Source organism: Haliaeetus albicilla, chromosome 20 (assembly GCF_947461875.1).
Source record: "Haliaeetus albicilla chromosome 20, bHalAlb1.1, whole genome shotgun sequence".
Classification (NCBI taxonomy): Eukaryota; Metazoa; Chordata; class Aves; order Accipitriformes; family Accipitridae; genus Haliaeetus; species Haliaeetus albicilla.
In genome coordinates, this window is record NC_091502.1 from 10,554,660 (window position 1) to 10,575,482 (window position 20,823).

General features: G+C 38.2%; 1 protein-coding gene across 4 annotated transcripts in view; it reads left to right on the forward strand.

Moving 5' to 3' along the window:
* CWF19L2 (CWF19 like cell cycle control factor 2) overlaps window positions 1–20,823 on the forward strand; it is a 90,519-nt gene that overhangs the window by 21,442 nt on the left and 48,254 nt on the right. For all 4 annotated transcript variants that reach the window (XM_069808268.1, XM_069808269.1, XM_069808271.1 and 1 more), the window contains 5 exons: window positions 1,226–1,319; window positions 2,435–2,550; window positions 4,119–4,837; window positions 9,952–10,048; window positions 13,780–13,869. In XM_069808268.1, the coding sequence (XP_069664369.1) occupies window positions 1,226–1,319; window positions 2,435–2,550; window positions 4,119–4,837; window positions 9,952–10,048; window positions 13,780–13,869 (1,116 nt within the window). The remainder of the gene's footprint in view (window positions 1–1,225; window positions 1,320–2,434; window positions 2,551–4,118; window positions 4,838–9,951; window positions 10,049–13,779; window positions 13,870–20,823) is intronic.

Genomic DNA, 20,823 nt, shown 5'->3' on the forward strand with positions numbered 1-20,823 from the left:
AATTGTTCAGTTATTTGTTCTGTTTGGGATGGGAAGGAAGGGTTCATACAGCAGGCTTATCTTGTGGAGAAAACACTTTAAACTATCTCCTAGGTAAGGAGAAAGCGAGTTTTGTTAGTACCAAGTTCTGTAATATTTGAAGTGCTTCTGAGATATTTTCCTTAATGACAGACTGTTGGTCTGGCCTTCTTCCCCATGGTGTGTGTGAAGGGAACACCATTATTTTGTGTGATAAAAGCTAACCTAAGTTACTGTGTTTAAAGTGTAGGGTGCTGAGGCTTGTTTTCTTCCTGAAGAAAGAATTCAGAGTAGTTGCTGTTACTTTCATGCCACGGTTGTGCATGAACATATGGGTGGATCAGGGTCTGGCTGGGGAAGGGGTTGCTGTCATTACATTAGTTCTGTTTACGTACAGTTGCTGGCTGCTTCATTTGTTCATTCAGCTCCTTAAATGCAATACAATGTAGTCTGATCTGAAAACATAGTTTTGGTTATTTGTCTTATGAGAAGGGATATTTGTTTTTTCCCTGCATAATTTTTTGCTGAGCATTTTTTCTGAACTGCTGAAGGACCATTTAATGTGGAGATCTTAAATCACCATAATGTCAGCATGTATTATATGGTTGATGATGATTTATATGTATTTGTGGTCCTAGAAGAATACGATTTTTATAGACTCTGCCACCCAACCACGTGCTCTCCAGTTTTATACTTTTGTGTTTTCTACACCAGAATGTCTGTCCTTTCTTTGATACCCAAAACAATATATACAACAGATGCATACAGCATGCCAATGGTGATGATGAGTGTCAGTGCTGGAATGCATGATCAACCCTTTTCTCCAGTGGACTTCCTTGCCTGCTTCCAGAGAAGTCAGTTGACAGAATCACAATAAGAGATCTAGTTTGAGGGTGAAAAGCAGTAACTTGAGGTAAAACTAAGAGCCCCCATAACAGCAGTGCTTCGGACACAAGTGCATATTACTGCTATGCTGGCAATGCAGTCAAATAGTAGAACTGCTTCTGTGTAATAAGGGTGCCAGCTAAGCACATGTTTGAGAGCTTTGACTCTGGATGGAGTTACATTATTTCTACCTGTGTTTAGATAGCACAAGTTATGAGTAAGCTGTTCTATTCCCACACAAGTCTCACAAAATTTATTTATCGAGTATCATAGAAAATACAAACTATATGCTATGCACACATCAAAATTATTTCTGTTTTAGGCCATGCTGTCTGAGAGAGAACTCAATCCCTATTGGAAAGATGGTGGTACAGGTTTGCCACCAGAGAAGGATGAAGCAGCTTCAGTTAAGAAAGGTAAACAGCAACTTCTAGTCTCTGGTCTCTGTGTTGCTAACAAGTTACTACTAATGTTGATGGAAAGGGATTATGAATAACATGTAAAAAAGTAAAATTTGGATGAAAATTCAGTAGTGAATATTGGATTAACATCATAGTATGTTGTTTTGCAGAATTTCTCTTCACTGGTTTTTAATCTTGAGTGGTTTGACCTTCAATATCTTTACAGAAATTCTCCATTTTGAACTAATTAAAGGAAAGCATGATTTAACCAAGACAAGATAAATTGTTGCATCTCATTTGGTTCCTTTCATTCCATTACACAAATCATAGTTTTAAAATATTCAACCACAGAAGTCTGAGTCACATTAAAATGAACTACCTTACAGATACAGAGTTTGCGAAAAATATTATTTCTGTAACCTTTTCACTTCTTTCTTTACCCTAGGGTTATCCTGCCTATTTCCAGCAAGAGCAGTTAGAAAAATGTTTTTCATAATGTCATAAAGTGTTTATTATGGGATAAGAAGGATGCTTGTATTCTGTCAACAGGGAACAGTAGGGTTCCCGGCTTTTCTCTTTGGGAGCCTTTCCTGTGGACAGTCTGTCCTGCAAACCATTAGCCTCATGCCCACTTTTAGGAGTCAGAGATGAGCCATCTGTAAGAGGTGACAGGCATCAGTGAGTATATGTCCTGAATGTTAAGACCTCTGCTAGCTTCTCAAATGGAAAGCAGTGGTTTACTCACTAATTTTCTGAGAAGGAGAATGCACTTGTTTGTATGTAAGGAGTATGCCAAAGAATGGACATGGAAAGTGGAAATAGTAAGAAGGTTCTTTAATTTTGTAAGAAAACCCCCACAACTTCTCATATGCCACTCCTGTCTTGTAAACTGCTTGTTGTGTTCTGTGATAAAATGGAGCTTAAATTAAATCAGTGGTATTACTGAGGTATATCCAGCATTAACTTATAAAACCATGTAATTTTATTATAATATTCTTTGTATTCTTCTTTTGCACCCCTTCAATTTTTACATTAAGTTTAGGTGAAGGTTTAATGTCATGTACAGAGTAAGGTTAAATGGGAGTAACTATTGAGATAAAACTATGACCTCTCATTGTTTTCTGCTTTAGTTACAGTGGTAGAAGATGCTGGATTAAGTTGGCTACAAAAATCATATCAAAGAATGAAGGAGCAGGCTGAGAGAGAGAAACGAAATTTTGAGGAAATTGTAGCTGAGAGATATGGGGTAAGGATCTTCAATTAAATTTTTGTCATACTAATAGATGCTTGGAAAAGGTTACTTTCATGTAAAGGCACAAATACTTAATGTGTGGTGTAAGATATAAGGAAAAAAGCAGGAAAAAAAAGCCTCTGAAGCTTATCTCAAGCTATGAAGAGTTTAAAGCTACCCAGCCTTTTAGATCTTTTTTGTTAAGTATTTTTTAATATATGGGATCCTATAGCAAATTTAAGATACTTAGCTTCTACATCAGGAGGTTCAAATGATCCCAGTTACAAAATACCCAAGTGCTTCCAAAATTATGATGTATACTAGAAAATATATTTTGTTCTCCTGCACGTAGTGGATAATAATGCATGTTGTGGATAATAATAATGCCAAGATAATTTTGAGAGCTGTGTCAGATTTTACCTACTATGAATCTTCTGGCCGCTTGTGATCTGCTCAGTCCAGTTACACTGAGAAAGCTGCTTGCTTCTGAAGGGTTTGAAAGTCTTCAAAATTTATTTTTAATGAAACAGTCTGCCATAACAATATTACTTCTTTAAAGCTTGCCCCCTTTACATATTTTATTATTGTCTTTGAAAGCATTGGTCAAAGGGGTGGGGTGTTAAATCTTGGCCATAGTGTTACATTTGAGTTTTCTGTGGTTTTTTTTGATTGGGCTGGTTTGGTTGTGGAAATCTTGGATAAGACAGTATGACTTCATACTATTGTCTTTGAACTGAACTGTAGTCACTTCTGAGTGATAGAACCAACGTGGTCAGTGCTGGTAGAAATTATTCAGTGCCAGTGATTGTAAAGAATATTATTTTTAAGAATCTTTCTCAGGAAACTAGAGTTGAAACAGCATGAACCACTCTGGCTGCTAAAGTACAGCATAGTGATTGAAAGAGATCCCTGCCTGATTTGCTTCAGTATGTAATGTTTTGAGAAAAAAAAAAAAAAGAAAAAGAAAAAAGTAGTTGGTGGCTTTTAATTCAGCTTAAAAGAGAGAAGAGGAACAGGCCACACTTTGCATAATTGCCTAATGGATAGAGTATTTGTCTGGAACCTGAGACAGGGGTTCAAAGCCTGTTTCAAGCTAGTTTTTGAACCCACTCTCCAGTATTTTTAAGAGTTTAACTAGATTGTAAAATGGTTTAGTGGGAACATCCATTGGTTTTATGGAAGCTGAGCATCTGGCCAGCATAAATGCAAAGTTATTGAGTAAGAAAGAGGAAGCCTTTCTCCCTAGCTCAAGCCCCTAATCTCCAGGTTGCCAGGAGGAGACAGTTCTGAGGCTTTGGTCCCTGTTCCTAGGAGTGCTTTAGCACTTTACTTTAGAGCCACGGGATGAAAGTTAGAAATAGTCCAAGAGAAGAGAGCAGAAAGCCTTCCCAACAGACAGTCTTAGACACGAGGCTGTAAGTTCCATTTTTCATACTACTCTTCCACTCCATGGTTCATGCCTTGCCCTTTGCACAGTGACTCATTTTCACAGAATGGTGCCTTTCTTGTAATAATTTTGTAGGGAGCTTCACGATACTCCATGATCTTAAAAGCAGCATGACTTTTTTTATTTTTTCTTATAGTCAGTGGAGGTATTTCAGTCACGATTAGAAGAAGCTGAAAAAGTTGCATCCAGAAAGGAAAATTATTATCGAAGTGGAAGATGGAAGAAAACTGACTATTCAGAAAGTGAGAAAGAAAAGAAAGAGCAGCATATGAAAAAGGAGACACGAGATGAAGATGATAGAAACAGGAATGTGTTTGGGGGTTATACTAGGGAGAAGTATGGCAAGGGATGGGCGCAAGAAGACAAAGATTACAAAAGAGGTATGTCAGGAGAAGACCAAGAATGTGGACACAGTAGCACAGACTCAGTATTCAGAGGCTACAGCTCCAAAGCAGAAAAACACTCTGATGAAAAACGAAGTCAGGAAAAGAGTTCGTCTCTAAGCAACATGAAACAAAAATTTCTGAAACCCTCTGAAGATGATTTATCGTCTTACAGTGCACCTAGAGACTATAGGTCACAGCAGTCCTCTTCCAAACTGCCAGTTCATAGGTCTTTGAGCAGCCATTTCCAAAAACCTAGTGAGGATACTGCACTGTGGACCAAAACATGCAAAGAAGATGACAATGAGAAATTAATGTCTGATCAAAAATCATCAGGTACTAGGGAACAAATTGATGACAATAGTTGGGAAATAACTCCAAGTGATGAAAAACAGAAGTTGCAACAGGAGTACCCAAGTGATATCGCTGAGAAGAAACAAACGTTATCTGACAGTAAAACATCATGTTCTAGGTATTTTACAAACATTTTTACTTGTCTTTTATTTGCTGTATTTTTCATGGTAAAGTATACCAGAAACTCTATCTTTGTGACAGTATTAGATCTGATCATATCATATCTCTTTAGTTAGGAGGAGGCTATCCTCCCAGCTAGGGGCAGCTAAAACAGACCACTGTAGAAGTAATGAACAGCCCCTATTTGTCCTGTCTCCTCAGCATATTTGAGAATTGCTAATGATAGATTATTTTCTGCTTCTTTCTAATGTTAGTTCACACTGCAGTAAAATTGGCCTCTTAGGTAAAAACCTGCAAAACAGTATCTTAACTGTTGTTGAATTCATAAAAGACAAACTTGAAATGTTAGAAAATGCTGACGAAAAACTGAATTAATTAATACAGCAGGGATAGATTTGCCACCTGTGAGATGAAATCATACGCTGAAGTACTAGCATATGAAAAATAATAGAAGGTATTGATTAGAAAAGTGCATTTTCTGTGGAAAAGAGGAAAGATGAATATGAGTGGCAAGGGAAATGCAAACTAATATGCAGTAGGAATTTCAGTTTGCCTGACTTGCTTTAGTGAAAGACAGCAGAGTAGTAAGGAGAGGTGGTCAGAAAAGTAAGTTGTGGACAACTGAGCTTTTGCTCTACTCGAGGCCACCTGTTTTCCAGTATTACCAGTTTGCTGGTTCTTCCAGTGATACCAGTAGTGTGGTTATTACTGTGAATGCTTTCCTTCAGATCTTCCCAATAATAGGTAGGCACATGCAGAAGTATTTTATAGTCAGGATGGTGTTATTTAATTGCTTGGGAAAGCTGGACAAGTAAATATTCTTGGTCAGAGTGTGTAAGAAGGATGATATAATTTAGTTGGAAACAACATTTGATGAAATATGATCAAGCGTAATTCCTTCTTTCTTATAGGCTTATGTCCGTTACTTGCAGAAAAAACTTCTTATAGCAGGGTTATGAATTTACTTTTAATGTTTAATCTTTGGATTCTAATAACAAGACGATACCTTAGAAGTATTTATTTTATTTATAACTGTTCCTGTGTGTAGTACTTGCAGATACCTCACTGTGTATTTGCAAAGAAATACGGTATATTAAATGAGTACTGCATGACTAACCAGGGACAGGCAGCTTAGTGTACACAATTCTTTGTACTGTATAGGTTGGGTTTTTCCAGATTTTTACTTGCTGTATTTTCTACTTTGATAGGAGCCAATTAAATCTACATTTTCTTCGATAGCAGGAAGATAAATTGTTTGCATGATGTTCACCTAATCTAATTTATTTATTTAAAAAAAGCATGAGTTTGCATATACATCATGGCAGGAGTAGTTCCCAATTCTGGCATGAATGGTTTGTATGCACTATGGGAAGTCCCACTCACAAGTGTTTGTCATGTCTTGTTTTATTGTTTATTTTAGTATTTGGCTAGGTGTTCTTTTGCTGGAAAATGAGAAATATATATTTATAGTTGTTTTAGTTACTCTGAAAAAAAATATTGTAGCATTAAGCCTGTGGTGTATGAGACATTATTCGACATTGGAATTTAGTGATCCTCTGTTTATCTAGATACTGCCCAAATAGATACTGCCCTGAAGCACCTGGGGTTTACTACTTAAGTGCACTTTGTAAACTCCTGATAAGAGCGATTCACAGTCTGAGCTGGGGCCTATGAGACTCCCTCAGCTCTTGAGTTCAGGTTTGTTCATGACTTTGTTCAGGTGCAAGATCTGCACAATCCACGGTTGTTCTTTGCCTGCCTTGGGTAGTGCATCGGTTTACATAAGGAAACATAGGTATTCATGTAAGGAGGGATGCTGTGGTGAGCTGGGAGAGTGCATCTGTGCTGCAGTTCAGGCACAGACTCCATGAAAATGAAAATATACACTCAGAACTATATGTCTGGAAAAAAACCCACCCTGTTAAGAAGCTTTTTTGGGCACATAAAAAGGCACAATTACGTGTGGTTAGAGCCTTATCCTTCATCTTTAAATATCATGCACCTTTTTAACAAAACTAAATACTTCACTGATTAGCAGCAAGTAATCTGTGTAAATAACATATAATCCTTTAGTAAGTCTACCTTCATTCTCAGTTTTGTTTTCTCCATGACTCCTGAAAGGAGGAAGCAAGATCTAACAGCTGTGTCACACAGCTGATAGCAAACAGGAGTTCTGACAACCAGTATACTTTATTTCACTGTAGTGAACTACTGGTTTGGACTGGTGATTGTTCAAAATGCAGAGACTGAGTGAGAGAGACCATGTGAAGACACGGCACCCTGTTTTTTGGGGGGGGGGGGGGAGTGTGGAGCTGGGTGTTGCTTTGTGTGTGTCCTGTGTTGACCATAGCAAGCAACTAAGTGCGTACCCAGCTGCTTGCGCATTCTTTTTCCTGCAGAGGGAATTGGAAGAGCAAAAGGGAGAAAAACTCATGTATTGGAAACAGTTTAACAAGCTAAGGAAAGAGACAAAAATAAGGGATGCAAAGGCAGGCAGTCACTCACCACCTCCCACCAGCAGACTGATGCCCAGCCAGTCTCTGATCAGTGGCTACTTTGGAAGACTGTGCTCCCCAGCTTTTATTGCTGAGTGTGGTGTTATGTGGCATGGAATAGCCTCCTTTGGCCACTTCTGGTCGGCTGTTCTGGTTGTGTCTCGTCCCAGCCTCTTGCCCACCCCAGCCTACTTGGTGGGGGTGCAAAGTGAGAAACGGAGGCGGCCTTGAGGCTGTGTAAGCACTGTGCAGCAACAGCCCAAACGCTGGTGTATTATCAATTCTGTCACCAGTTAAGTCCAAAGTGCAGCACCGTACGGGCTGCTATGAAGAACATAAACTCCATCCCAGCCAGACCTACTAAAGCATATAATTATTGAGTAGAAGTTAGTTATACCATTGCCTCATTTTTGCTACCTTAAAAGAAGCAACTACTCCTCTACAGTCTTATTTTTTTGTTAAACAATGGTGATTCACTTTTTAATTGCAAGTACAAAGCCTGTACCTTTTAGCTTTTGGTTACCACGTGTAGCAAGTGCAATGCTAATTGTCACTGGACAGAGCTGTAAATTTTGGGAAACTAGATTTTGTATGGAAGTGGTTTGCTTATTCGAGTTCAAAGAATTAAATTATTATGATAGACAATTATTTTCTTTTCCTCACAGAAGAGAACTAAGCATAGAAACTATTTAGCTGATACTTTCTTTTGCATGTGTTTTCTGGTTTAGTACTGTTAAACCCAGTTGTGCATCTTTGCTATTTTAATTGTGTTTCTTAGGCAATACAATTACCGAGCTGATTTATTAGTAAAGTGGAGATTACTTAGGCCTGGAAAACCATATAGCCTCTGTTTATTGACTTATTTGTTTCCAAGTTCCTTTAAGCTGACTCTTAACTCCGAAGCTTCTGTGTGTTTGAGATTGTGCATGACCTGTCTTCCTGTTTCCTTCAGTGAGAATTGTCTTTTTTTGGTAGAATTTTGTAGAATTCTGGCTTTTGGAACATTCCAGGTTTGGGTATGTGGGGTAGTTATCTGTTGGGAATAATTTATAAGCTGCTGCTTTCTTTTTCTTCCTAAAGTTTCAAGTCTTGCAATACGTGTACTCTTTCAGTGGTGTCAGTCAATCACAAAAAGTAAATCGTCATTGACGTGAAGGCTTGGATTAATAGGTGTTGCTAGTTCAGTTCCTCATCTCTCATGCTGACAATGTACCTTTTAAGTTTTATCTCTTCTAAAACACAGAGAATTTTTTCAGCCTATAAAGCAAAGTATTTTGGACAGTTATGACCCAGGTTAATGAAAAGTGCTGACTGGATGTCCAAGGGATCTCCCCAGAGGGAAAGTCCATCCAGCTAGTGTTTGCTGAAAATTGCGCTAATGTGACTGCTTCAGAGTTTAATTTGAGACAAGATAAAAAGCAAATCAAAACAATGTCTGTAGTCTCAAAAAGTTCAGACAATGATTCAACTGCTAGCACTGCTTAAAAAAAGCATATATGAAATAATAAACACCTCTTGCTCCCTTTATTGAAATAGTCTGCCTTGTTTTGAAAAATACAGGTTAAGTAGATGTGAAAACTCCATCTTTGAGGATTCTGTTTCTGGTGAAGTTAATGTAAATATTCCTGGTGAGTTTTGGGGTTTTGGATTGGGCATCTTCAAGACAGACAAAAGTAACTTTGGTAATTTCCTCAGGGCTGGGGAGATCTGGCAGTTAAAGATAACACCATCTTCAAAGTTCTCCTGTTCTTCAAATCCTACAGGGTTTAACCATATGGAGTAATGAGTGAATTCTCTCGCTCTCTTTTAATAGCAGGAACCAATATCATAACTGTATTCTTATGTCTCTTTTGTGTTTTAGAGTTATATTTTTGGAGTTAGTTGGTTTTAGTCTTTCCTAGGGTTAGAGAAAAAGAAGCAAACTTGTTTGCCTTCTTGCAATAATTCTTAGAGACCTTATTTATTATCATAAGAACTCATACACTGACCTTTTAATATTAAAAGTAAGACAAAATACTATTTATTACTAGCTGTAGCTTCTCTAGGGTCACTTCATATTTTAAAAACTGTACGAGTTAATTTTCCATGGAAACTCTACCATATCAGCCTTATCATCTTTAAAAGCAAAGATTGTACTGTGAGCAGATAGTATGGGCATTTAAGTAGTTTTCAAGGGATGGAAGGCCATTTGGCTTACAGGAGAACTGGGAAACAGGTGATTTTGCTGGAGCTGAGAAGTAAAAGCATGACCAAAGTCAGAAAGGAGAATGACAGAGTGGGTTTAAATTACTCTTTCTGCTCCTCTTTTTCTTGCTTTTTGTTTGCTTATAACTGCTACTGTCTCTTGACTGTTTTTTCATGCTGAGAAAATGTTCATGGATAGTGCTTTTCATTTTAATTGATCTCAAAAGTAAAAGGAAACATAAAAATTTTCATTCAAGCTTTTTAGTTTCAGAGTCCTTGACAACTTCTGACTGCAAATATATTTTTACGGTATGTTATCAATTATTTTGACAATAGGAGCATATGTACCAGTACAGTAGGCACATAATACTTAATTACACAGGTGAATACTACATTGTTTTTTTATGGGTTTAGTACTGCTGGTGTTTTACAGATACACATCAAAGGATGAGCTGCCTCGGGTCCTTAGCGAAGAGGAGATGAACAGACTGGGAGCGAGGATTGTGAAAGCAGAACTCATGGGAGACATGGTAACGTCTTTGAAAAATTGTCATGATTTACTGCAATTTTTCTTCAAAGGTCACAGTGATTTAGCTGTTTAAAAAAAAAAAGTATTGATTCAAACAAATAAAGTCCTGCAAAATTTGATCAGGTAGGATTTGAAGATACTGCTTTTACTGTAACTTCTGCTTTAAATGCAGTGGTTCATAGACTAGAATAGAGGATTCAGGTCCCCAGGTTTTGTAGGCTGGGCAGCGTATCCAAAGCCTGTTGTCCTCTGCCTTTTTTTATAGGATTGAATGTCTTTTTATTAAGCAGGGAGCAGGTGAAAACTACAAAGCTCCCAGTGTGTGTTACAAGGTCGACAGTGTCTGGAGCTTTTGTTATTTCACCAACTTTGTCAAAACTAGATGCTTGTGGTCCATAGCTCTGCTGTATAAGCATGCTTATTAATTATGATATGGGAATATAAAACTGAAAGAAACTGCATAGGCCATTGCATGCAGCCCTGCAATGAGAACAACTATGTAATCCTTTGTAGTCAGCTTCACAGAATGTCTGCCCTGGGTGAGACTGGGTCCATGGAGCTGAGATAATCAGCTGCAGGTTTAAAGTTGCTTTAGGAGGCTTGTTTCAGACAGCAACCTGAAGGATGAAGAATTTCACTCTTTTGGAACACTCCAAGCTGTAGAAGTGTATTTTTTAAATTACATTAAGTATGGCTATAGTGAGTTAATTGCATTCAGTAGTACTGCCTGAAAGTTTCAATTATAGCAAGGTCATAGTCTGTTAGTTTTTAAGCTATGTTTTACAAGTGCTTGCTCTGAATAGCTGCTCTTAAGAAGTACTGCTGAAATTATTTGAAGGATATAATACAATAACATCTCTTAGAAGTGAATCCTATCACTATTGGCCTTTTTTTTTTTCTAAACATTGTTAGTGCACCTGTTTACCTTGCCTCTCGTGACAGAATATTTGCACCCCTAAGAAGTAATAAGACATGTTACAACTTCAAGTGCCAAATTAATATTTCCTGGGAGCCATCAATTCTTTGATTTGTGGGAAGTTTTAGAGTATTTGGCATACAAATTTATTGCTGGATTAGGACATGGTGTTGGTCTTTGTGAAAGCCCCTGTCACACAAAATTTTGTTAGGAGAGTGTCCATCTTATAAATATTTTCTTTTCAAACAGATTTTATATTCTGAATTCTGAGTGTTAATGATTTAAGTAGATGCCTCCATGTTTTAATCTGTAGTTGTCCTAGTTAATATACAAAAAAAATATACTAGTGAGGAAAAAATCTGTTTATGAATGTAATTATATGATAGGTTTGTCTAATGCAGGACTGGCGTTAGTCACTATCGTGGTTTCAGCCCAGCCGGTAACAAAGCACCATGCAGCTGCTCGCTCACTCCCCACCCCCGGCCACAGTGGGATGAGGAGAAAATACAAAGAAAAGCTCGTGGGTCGAGATAAGGACTGGGAGGGATCACTCCTCACTTATGGTCATGGGCAAAAGACAGGCTCAACTTGTGGAAGAAACAAAATCAATTTAATTTACTACAAATCAAATTAAAAAAAGGGTATTAGGAAGTAAAACCAAACCTTAGAACACCTTCCCCCCACCCCTCCCTCCTTCCCGGCTCAACTCCACTCCCGGTTCTCTCCACCTCCTCCCGCGCAGGGGGACGGGGAATGGGGGTTGGAGTCAGCTCACCACACCTTGTCTCTGCCGCTCCTTCCTCCTCAGGGGGAGGACTCCGCACTCCCTCCCCTGCTCCGCCGTGGGGTCCCTCCCACGGGAGACAGTCCTCCACGAACTTCTCCAACGTGAGTCCTTTCCGCGGGCTGCAGTCCCTCACAAACTTCCCTGGCGTGGGTCCTTCTGCGGGTCGGTCTTCAGTCACACGCTGCTCCAGCACGGGCTTTGCCATGGAGTCACGGCCATCTTCGGGAGCCTCCGCCTCTGCTCCACCGCTCCCCTCCATGGGCTGCAGGGGGACAGCCTGCTGTCTCGCCACGGGCTGCAGGGGCATCCCCTCCTCCAGCGCACCTCCCCTTCACTGACCTCGATATCGGCAGAGGGGTTCCTCTCACATTCCTATCCCCCCACTCACTACCGGTTCCCCTTCTTAACTCTGTTCTCCCGGAGGTGCTACCGCTGTCACTGATGGGCTCGGCCTTGGCCAGAGGCGGGTCTGACTTGGAGCCAAGGTAGCTTCTAGCAGCTTCTCAGAGAACGGGCCCTGTGGCCCCTCCCCTGCTACCAAAAAAACCGTGTCACACAAACCCGTAACAGTCACTTAAGATAATTATTTTAAGGCGTTTTCCTACAGGGGAAAATGATTGAAGCTATCTGTACACTACTTGCCATAAAGTACTGGGGAGGGGAAAGTTTTCCAAAGACTCTTATGGAGAGCAGCGAAAATTTGTAAACTTCTTTTTTTGTACTGCTCAGCTTCCATAGCATTGTCCAAATAAAAGTTTGGGCACAAGTGTGAGTTTTTTCAACCTGACAGTAACTGAATAAGAGTAATCTGAATAAAAATATAGAGGTGTTCTGTGGGGAGAGTGTGATTCTTTTATTATTCTACCGTTTTGACCAAAATAACGTAGCAGAGGCAAACGTTACCATTTTACTGTTAATTTTATATGCACATTTTTCTACATCTGCACTCTGAATTAACCTAATAAAAAAAAAACAAAAAAACAACCAAACACAGTATAAATAATAAAACAGCTAATTTTTGCCTTGTTGCTGTTTAAATATATTTTCATGGACTTTCTCTGGTCAAATAGAAAAGGCAGCTTGTTTAAACAAGTTCATCCCCACACACCGAACAGATGGTTATGTAACAGCCTGTCCTGGTGGCCAGAGCTCAAGGTTGACCATGTGGGACAAATGAATTCTGAATCTGTTTTTGTTAGTGACTTGCTGCTTGGTGTTGATCAAATGACTTAATTTTGGGGTGGCAAGTATAGGAATGATTGTTGGAGTCCAATCAATGAAATGGCAAAGTGGTCACAGTATAAATGGTTGTATTTCTTATAGGTTGATAGGTTGACACCTGGCAATTCTTAGCAAACCAAGATAGTAAAAAAATACTTGTATTTATTTAATAAACAGATGGATGAGAGAGCAGGAGCATCAAAAACAATTTACACAAGACTGTAAACAGTTGTCATTTTCCACCTCTTGTCCATTTTAATACCCAAAGTGAGGTCTTAAGTGCCAATATTGGACATGTGGTGTAGAGAGATGGGAAACTGCACAGCCAAAATGTCTAAGAGAGAGTTCCCTAGACCCACTGCGTGGGGGGTTGTGTGTACATATGTGAGTGTGTGTGTATATATATAAAAATAAATAAAAGGATATGTAGCATAACATGGAAAGGTTGTACACTTGATGTGTTCAGGCTTCCTTATTTGGCTTCCTATACATAAAGTAGTATCTATGCTTAGCTACATAGAACATTTATTAGTATAACTGAATAATGTTTAAGCATAATTTTTCTGGTGTTTTTATGACTGTATGTTTCTATACTTTAGATGCCTCTGTTCTGAACAATTTTTTATTTTTATCTCCAGTAAAGAATTGTGTGAATTATATTGATGTTTTCTTTAGTTTTTTTGTGTCATCCAAGTTTAAAAAAATATATCAAAACATAAAGAAATGGAATTAATAGTTAATTCTGATATAAAGATCTGTAGAGGTTTAAAATGGTTAAACTAATGGAGTACTACCACTTTCTTTGAAGGAGTTAGCTTCAAAACTTCAAGCAGAACTTGAGAACGCTCGCAAATTGAGAGAGACTCAAGGGCAGATTCCAGCAAAGTCTGGCAGAGAGGTAAGGGGAAAATATTCTTTTTTTCTTTATGCTAACACAATGGTATAATACAGGTAGCAGCTGAATTATAGGAAATGTGAAACGTACTTAGGAAAACTACAAGGTGTGACTTCAGGCAAGTTACTGTTCTAATTGAATTGTACTCTTTCATGGTAAACAAAACTTTCTCCATTGTACTTTAGTAACTTCCATAGGATTTTTTTTACTGGTAATATTTTCTCAGCAATGATATATATCTTCCATTAAAAATAAAACTGATATATGTCATGTTGTTGACTGTGCTGGCTGTCACAAAACTGATGTCTCTGAAGAAGCTGGCACTTCAAATGTTGTTCTTTTTAAAGGGTGGTGTTCAAGAAATGGATAGTAATCTTCTTCCATACCAACTTTGATATAGCTACAAGGAAACAGGGTCAGTATCTTCATGTACGAGCTCTGTCCTCATGATGGAGAGGAGACTTTTAGGCAAAAACTAATGTTCTTGTTCAATTTGACACCAATTCCACAGTGAAAATTCAGCTGCAAGTCAGCTGAGTTTGAAAAGCCACTAATTTTTTTTTTTTTTTTTTGAAAAGGCTTCATCTCAGACCTCATACCTTGACTAATATTTCTCCAGTCTTTAGAAGACAGACTCAACTGGAGGTTAATGTGTGGCCTCTTGGTGACTACATTATGACAATAGCATTAAAGTAGGAAGTCTCAGACCTTGAACTCAGAAGAATTTAAGATTACAAAAGCTCTGTGTAGGTAGACTCTGCTTTGTTGCAGTGCAATTCTTAGGCATGTTCTTTGTGTATATACAAAAAAACCTGAATGAAGCAGATTGGAGTTGTGTAATTATACAGGAAAAAATCCATTCAGATTTTAAAATTGGAAAGTAGAGGGCATGTTATGGGTGGTCCTCAGAAATGCTGGTATGTAGGGTTTAGGGTTATTCCATGCGGGGTCCGGACGATAGAACACCAATATGATGATTAAAGTCGCTAGTTTATTGAGCCTAGCTGATCATTCTTATGCAATTCTCTAAGTTGGTTAGAAGCTTTGATTGGTTGCGACATGCAAGCATTTGGTGTCCACGCGCACAAGCATAAACTGTGATTGGTTACATCGATACTGTCCACGCGTATAAACATAAGATACAGTTAGTTATACTCACTTTGTACACGTGCATACACACAGGATATAATTGGCTATGTTAGCTACAGCATGTAAAACTTGTCTCAGTCCAATTGGTCGAGATAAGCCCCTGAATTGAGGTTGTTTGTGCCAAGTTCCCTTTATCGTGGAATGTGCACCTGTGTTTTTCTAATTGGGATCTTTCTTTTTCTATCTTCTTGTTTATTCTGTTCAAGGCCTTCTAAAGGCGTCTGGAACGCTCTTGTGACCATGAGCTACTTTCAGGCCCAGTAACTAAGTTCCCTATAATCGAACCCTACACTGGTAAAGACTTCTTCCTTAGAAATTGAGTCATGAATAACAATTTTGGTCAGCCTTAGTCTTAACTATAGTCTGATTTTTATTTTAATTTCTAATTAATGGATTTTTAGAACTAACAGCATGTAGTCATTGCAAAAGTACCAAATGTAAATACTACTTTAATTTTCAGAAAGGAAAAATAATTAAAAAAAAAGAGTGAAAACATACTTAGCGTGAGGCCTCTCTTTCTAGCTCTCTTGATCCTGAGGGCAGTTGATCTCACAGCTTGTGCTTTTACCAAGTGATAGGCTGCTCTGCAAGAGGGAGATTCCTCCCTACATGTAGAAACACCAAGCTCAGCAATGCAAGGGTTTGACGATTCAGAAGGATAAAGTGACAAAGAAGAAATAGTCTGCATCCTTCTGGCCTGACATGGGTCCTGATCTCTCTCTGGACTGGCATCTGAAAAATGTATGAGTAGTCCAGGAAGAGCCTTACTGAAAAAGAATGGTGTATTATAGACTTGGCTAGATTGGAAATGCCATCTTGCTGTCCTAAAGCCTCAAAGGGATTGACTTACTCACTTCTACTCATGGATATGCTATAAGATAATTATGATCTTTGTTTTATCTTTTGTGTGCCTGTCCATATTGTTTTGCACTCTTGTGTGCTTATTTACTCAAGCTGGGTCTTGGGACTTAGAGGCCATGTCCATTCCTTGCCCTGCATTCCCTTTTAACATGCTGGAAAAGGTTGTGAATACCCCTAGTCTGCCCCCTCTTTCTTCCTCTCCTGTGGGAGCTTGACTAAGCCCCCATTGACCACCTTAGTGTTGTAATTGATAGAAGCTTCTTTGGAAGATTGAAGGGATTTAAAAACAGGGCTCTTTCCTCTCTGAAGTATCTTGGATGCAAAATATCTACCTGTATGAGTTCCATGTTGGCTCTCTGAAGCTCAGGATCAGCTGCTTACATAATTCCAGATGTAGAAGCTTGATTTTAAGTCTGTTCATCTCAGAATGCCTATTTTTATGTTAGAGTCCATCTGTCTTGCAGCAATGTTCTTTAGTTTGTGGGAGCCAGCACTGTTGACAGTCCTGCTGTTTTGGACTTTCTGTGGTTTGGCAATGCAAATAGTTCCTTACAGATACAACGGGCTTGATGTTTGTAATTGTGGGAAGGTTAGCTCCTGAGCTGCATCATGCCAGAACAGTATCAACCTCTTTATAACTTGCTGTAAAGTAGCTTAACTTCTTTGGCAGACTCCCCTGACCATAGTGAAAACCTTGAAGTTTATTTGAAGTCATTCAGGTTTTAATTACTGCCAGGGCTTGCTTTCCAGAGGGTGAAGGTCCTCCTTTACATTTTAGAGGGTTGCTGTCTTGTCTTTATGAATATGCCTTGCCTGCGCCTGTTTCATGGCAACTTCTAGCCTGTATTATGTGCCTTTTGACTGTGAACAGTCCAGTAAAGCTGACATTTGCTCTGTCCTAAGTCCTATCCTTGTGATAGTTGCCAGGGTAGTCTTACTGGCTTTACAGCTTCAAACTGATACCGTATTACTGGGACACAAGCAGAATGTGTTGGATGCTCCTGTGTATCAAGGGCCAGCTATATCACACTGTGTGTCTGAACAGCCCAGATGTCATAACACAAAAGAGGCTGATTTGTGAAGGTGCATTTGATACTGTATTAATCAGTCTTTCTATAACATTGACCACCCAAACGATAGCCTCAGTCAGTTCAGCCAGATGTATTGGAAGTAAGATAGCTGAAGCAGTTTTCACAGAAGTGGTTTTCTGAATGGATGTCCCAAAGTTTGATAGCTTTGCCTGTGCTACAGATAACAAACTCAAAAGCATTTTGTTTCGGGCAGGTCTGTCTCTGGTTCCTTGGAGCGGCATGGCCAATGTCATGCTGAAAGGTCCTGAAACATGGCTTTGGTTTATTTTCACTTCTGTTGGGAGAACTGGGGAGATAAATCAGGAAGCAGGGAAGGCAATTCTGAATGCATCTCCCTAGGGAAGCTTTTTTTTTCTTCTTGATTAATTGAACATGGATCAGTTTCCCAATTCAGTTCACTGTGTGACTTAATGAAGACTTGTGCTAGTATAAGGGGGTGTGCATGGGTGGCTGAGGTTTGTACAGAGGACAGGATCAATTCTTTTGACAGCGGTGCTTGTTTATTCTGCCTTAAAGTGATCAAGAAACTACAGACTTGAAGGGATTGTAAAGTGGTAGCTTAAATCCTGGTTTTATTTATTTGTTTGTTTGTAAGTGAGAACAGAGGCAAATCTAGCTTTTATAGTTTATTTGATTTAGACAAGAATTCTACCCCAAGCAACCCCAAAAATGTGGTTTGGAAGTACAGTTTTCAAATACTGATGTTTGGTGCTTAAAAACCTTACATTTATTAGCTGATATATTTCACCAAGTGTACAGATCCTGGTAAGACTATTTTGTTACTAGTTTTTGTTTTGGCCAAAGTCATCCGTTGTTTTGAAACCTGTTCTTTGTGATGCATTTAGATGTTGCAAGTAGAGATTTCCAACTGAAAGATGCCAAAAAGCATGAATGTATACATCTTTCTGAACTTAGAATAGCAAGAAAATTGTAAAAGATACTGAAGGAGAAGAGAAGTCTACAGATGCATCCTGAGTAAGCCCACTTGGGTAATTTTATAGCAAAAATTTACCTTTAGGAAGAGGATTGTTGTTGTTGTTTTCTTTTTTTTTTTCTTTTTTTTTTTTTCTTCTTTGTTGTTGGTAGTTAGTGTGATGTTTCTATTAAATGAAGTGAACACCCACAAATAATAATGTTATAGGTTTTCTGTGTATGAAGTTATCCCAGGATAAAATTCAGTACAGGCTAAAACATGTTTGGATTCTCTTGATACTGGAAAAAAAAAAAGTAACTTTGTCTTAAACCATTTTTCAGCAGTATTGAAGTGTTCCTTTTATGTACTACCAGCCCTCATTTTGCCTGTCTAATATTTGATTTGTTTTTAACTACTAGCCTTCCATGTGTCTAAAGTGCAGACAAGATGAAAATTTATTAGTTGAGTTGTTCTTAAAATTGTTTGTGGCTTTTGAGTGGCTTATAAATGGAATTCTTTTGCCTGAATTGAGATATGAATTTTTCAGTAAAATTTATGTGTTTTTTTTGAAGAGGTTAGTTTATACATATATATATTCCTCTTGAAGACATATGAGTAGCTGTTATCTTGTGTTTTTGGTACTTCATGAAAAATACTAGGTAATATTGTTTGGGGATATTGGTTCACTAATGTTGTTTAATTTTTTCCACATTTTTTTTTCCTCCTTAAATATTTAATTTCTCAATTGCACTTTTCCCTACTTCTTTCCTGTAGCTAATTTTTTGGATAAAATATCTATATCTATAAATAAATACAAATATATATACACACACACACACACACACACACATATATATATATATATATATGAAACCCAAATAGAGGGTAGGTGTTTTTTAATGGCTTCTGAACTGGTGTGCTATCATAAGTATTTTCCTAGTAATTTGTGTTAGGAGAGCTAAGAAGCATTGCTGTTATCAGGCTTAATGCCTGAATATGCAGTTAAGAAGATAGAAGTTTTCTGCTTTACAGTAAGCAGAAGGGCTGTGAGAGGACACCACTGTGTATCAGGCTGCCATAAGTTGGGAAAGCTCCTTGGTACCAAGGCTTTGTGAAACAGAACACAAGACTAGACAGGAGGATAGTTGGAGGTAAAAGGTAGATTTATTAATATTTCTCTTTGCACCTCTAAATATGTTAATATCCTTAAGTGCATCACAGGTTATTTTCTGTATTAGTAACATTAAATAAACATTTTGATCCTAATATTTCTAGTTTGAAACATGAAATTAGATTGGAACAACAGTTTAAGCACTCTAGACGCTGAACAAGCCTGACTTACGGCACATTGGAGTAGATAGCTCTCATGGGGTAGACAGACTGTGTGTGTTTTAAATGGAAATTCTCTGACCAAAAGCATGAAGTACAAAATGCATAGGTGTCTCAACTGGTTTTGTATGTTCAGCTCCAGGGAGGGAGACATCGACTTGTCTGAATGTAGCATCCTGAAAGTCTGTAGATGGAAGTTACTTGTGTGGTGTTGCATGCTATGTGGATGTCTCAGCTTGGGTAGAGCCCCTCTGTTCTTCACTGCAGGGTACCTTAAGTGTGTAGTCCTATAAATTTTAGTAGGATTACGGTTAAACTATCTGTTAAGTGAAATTTGGGGGCCTTAATGGCTATTGTACTCAAATACTTGAGTCACATGTATACAACTGCAATGAGTGCATGTGCAAAGACCCTTTTTAAAAGGATGAATTAAAATGTCAATTGTGCTTGTTTTGTCTTTACATTTGAGAAAGAGGCAACCTTCGAGCCTATGGAAATCAAAAAACTGAGTGAATATGAAAAGAGGCATGTGGGCTGTATGAAGGGACCAACCCTGAATTAAATATTTTAATTTAACTTGTGATAGAATTAAATGATGCTTATTTTCAGATGCTTATGTCTAATTTGTCACGGGCATTTTGAGAAAAGCAAAGTTGCAGTCTGAGCCCTAGTGAAACTATGTAAGAGAAGGGTACTGTACCATAGGGTTTCTGAGTTAGGATAGGTGATGAAAATTAGTACTTACTGAATTTAAGGAGACAGCAGAAAATTGTGGAGACTTCAGCATTTAAAAAATAACTTCCATGTGTTCATGGTTTACCTCTTAATTACAGTTTGTATTTCTGAAAGTACTACACAACTCTTGATTTGAGTGTGTTGGTTATGAGGATGTTACCTCTGCCATTGTCAGTACCAGTCATAATTGATGTGATTTATGCTTTTATTCTGTACTATTGCTTAACGAAATATATCTGGAACATTAGCACTCCTTTTGAGGCTCATCATTTGCAATGGTTTTTGGTAGTACAAAAATTGGGAGGTAAAATTTAAATGAGCAAGAGGCAGAATATGGAATATTTCAGTTGGAAGGGACCGACAATGATCATCTAGTCCAAATTGAAAAGGCAGATTAAAAACAAGAGGGAAAAAGGTGATTCTTCACAGAATGGTTGCTCCAGGGTGTTGTGGATGCTGAGAGCTTAAGTAGATTCAAGGAGAGACTGGACAAGTTCATGAAAAATAAATCCCTTGAGGATTGTACAGAAATGATGTCTGGCGCTTAATTGCTGAGTCACAAACGCTTGGAGGTATCCTTTCTTTTTATACTCTTAATTAGGCATTCACTTTTGGCTACTGCTGGAGAAGGTATGTTAGGCTTTGGTTTGATCCAGTATAGCTGCTTTTATGTTTTAATCTGCATGTAGAAAGTGCTTTTTATGGGGATTCCAAATAATTTATGGTGTGCATTATTTGTGTGGTTTGCCTTTTCAAATTTTCAGAATTTTTTTCCATCTCTTCTCATGCTTCCTTCAGTATGGTCCCTGCATAAGAATTAGAGTCAAATCTGCTAAATGAAAAACAGTTTGCTTTTGTGTTGCTACAAACTGACTTAAT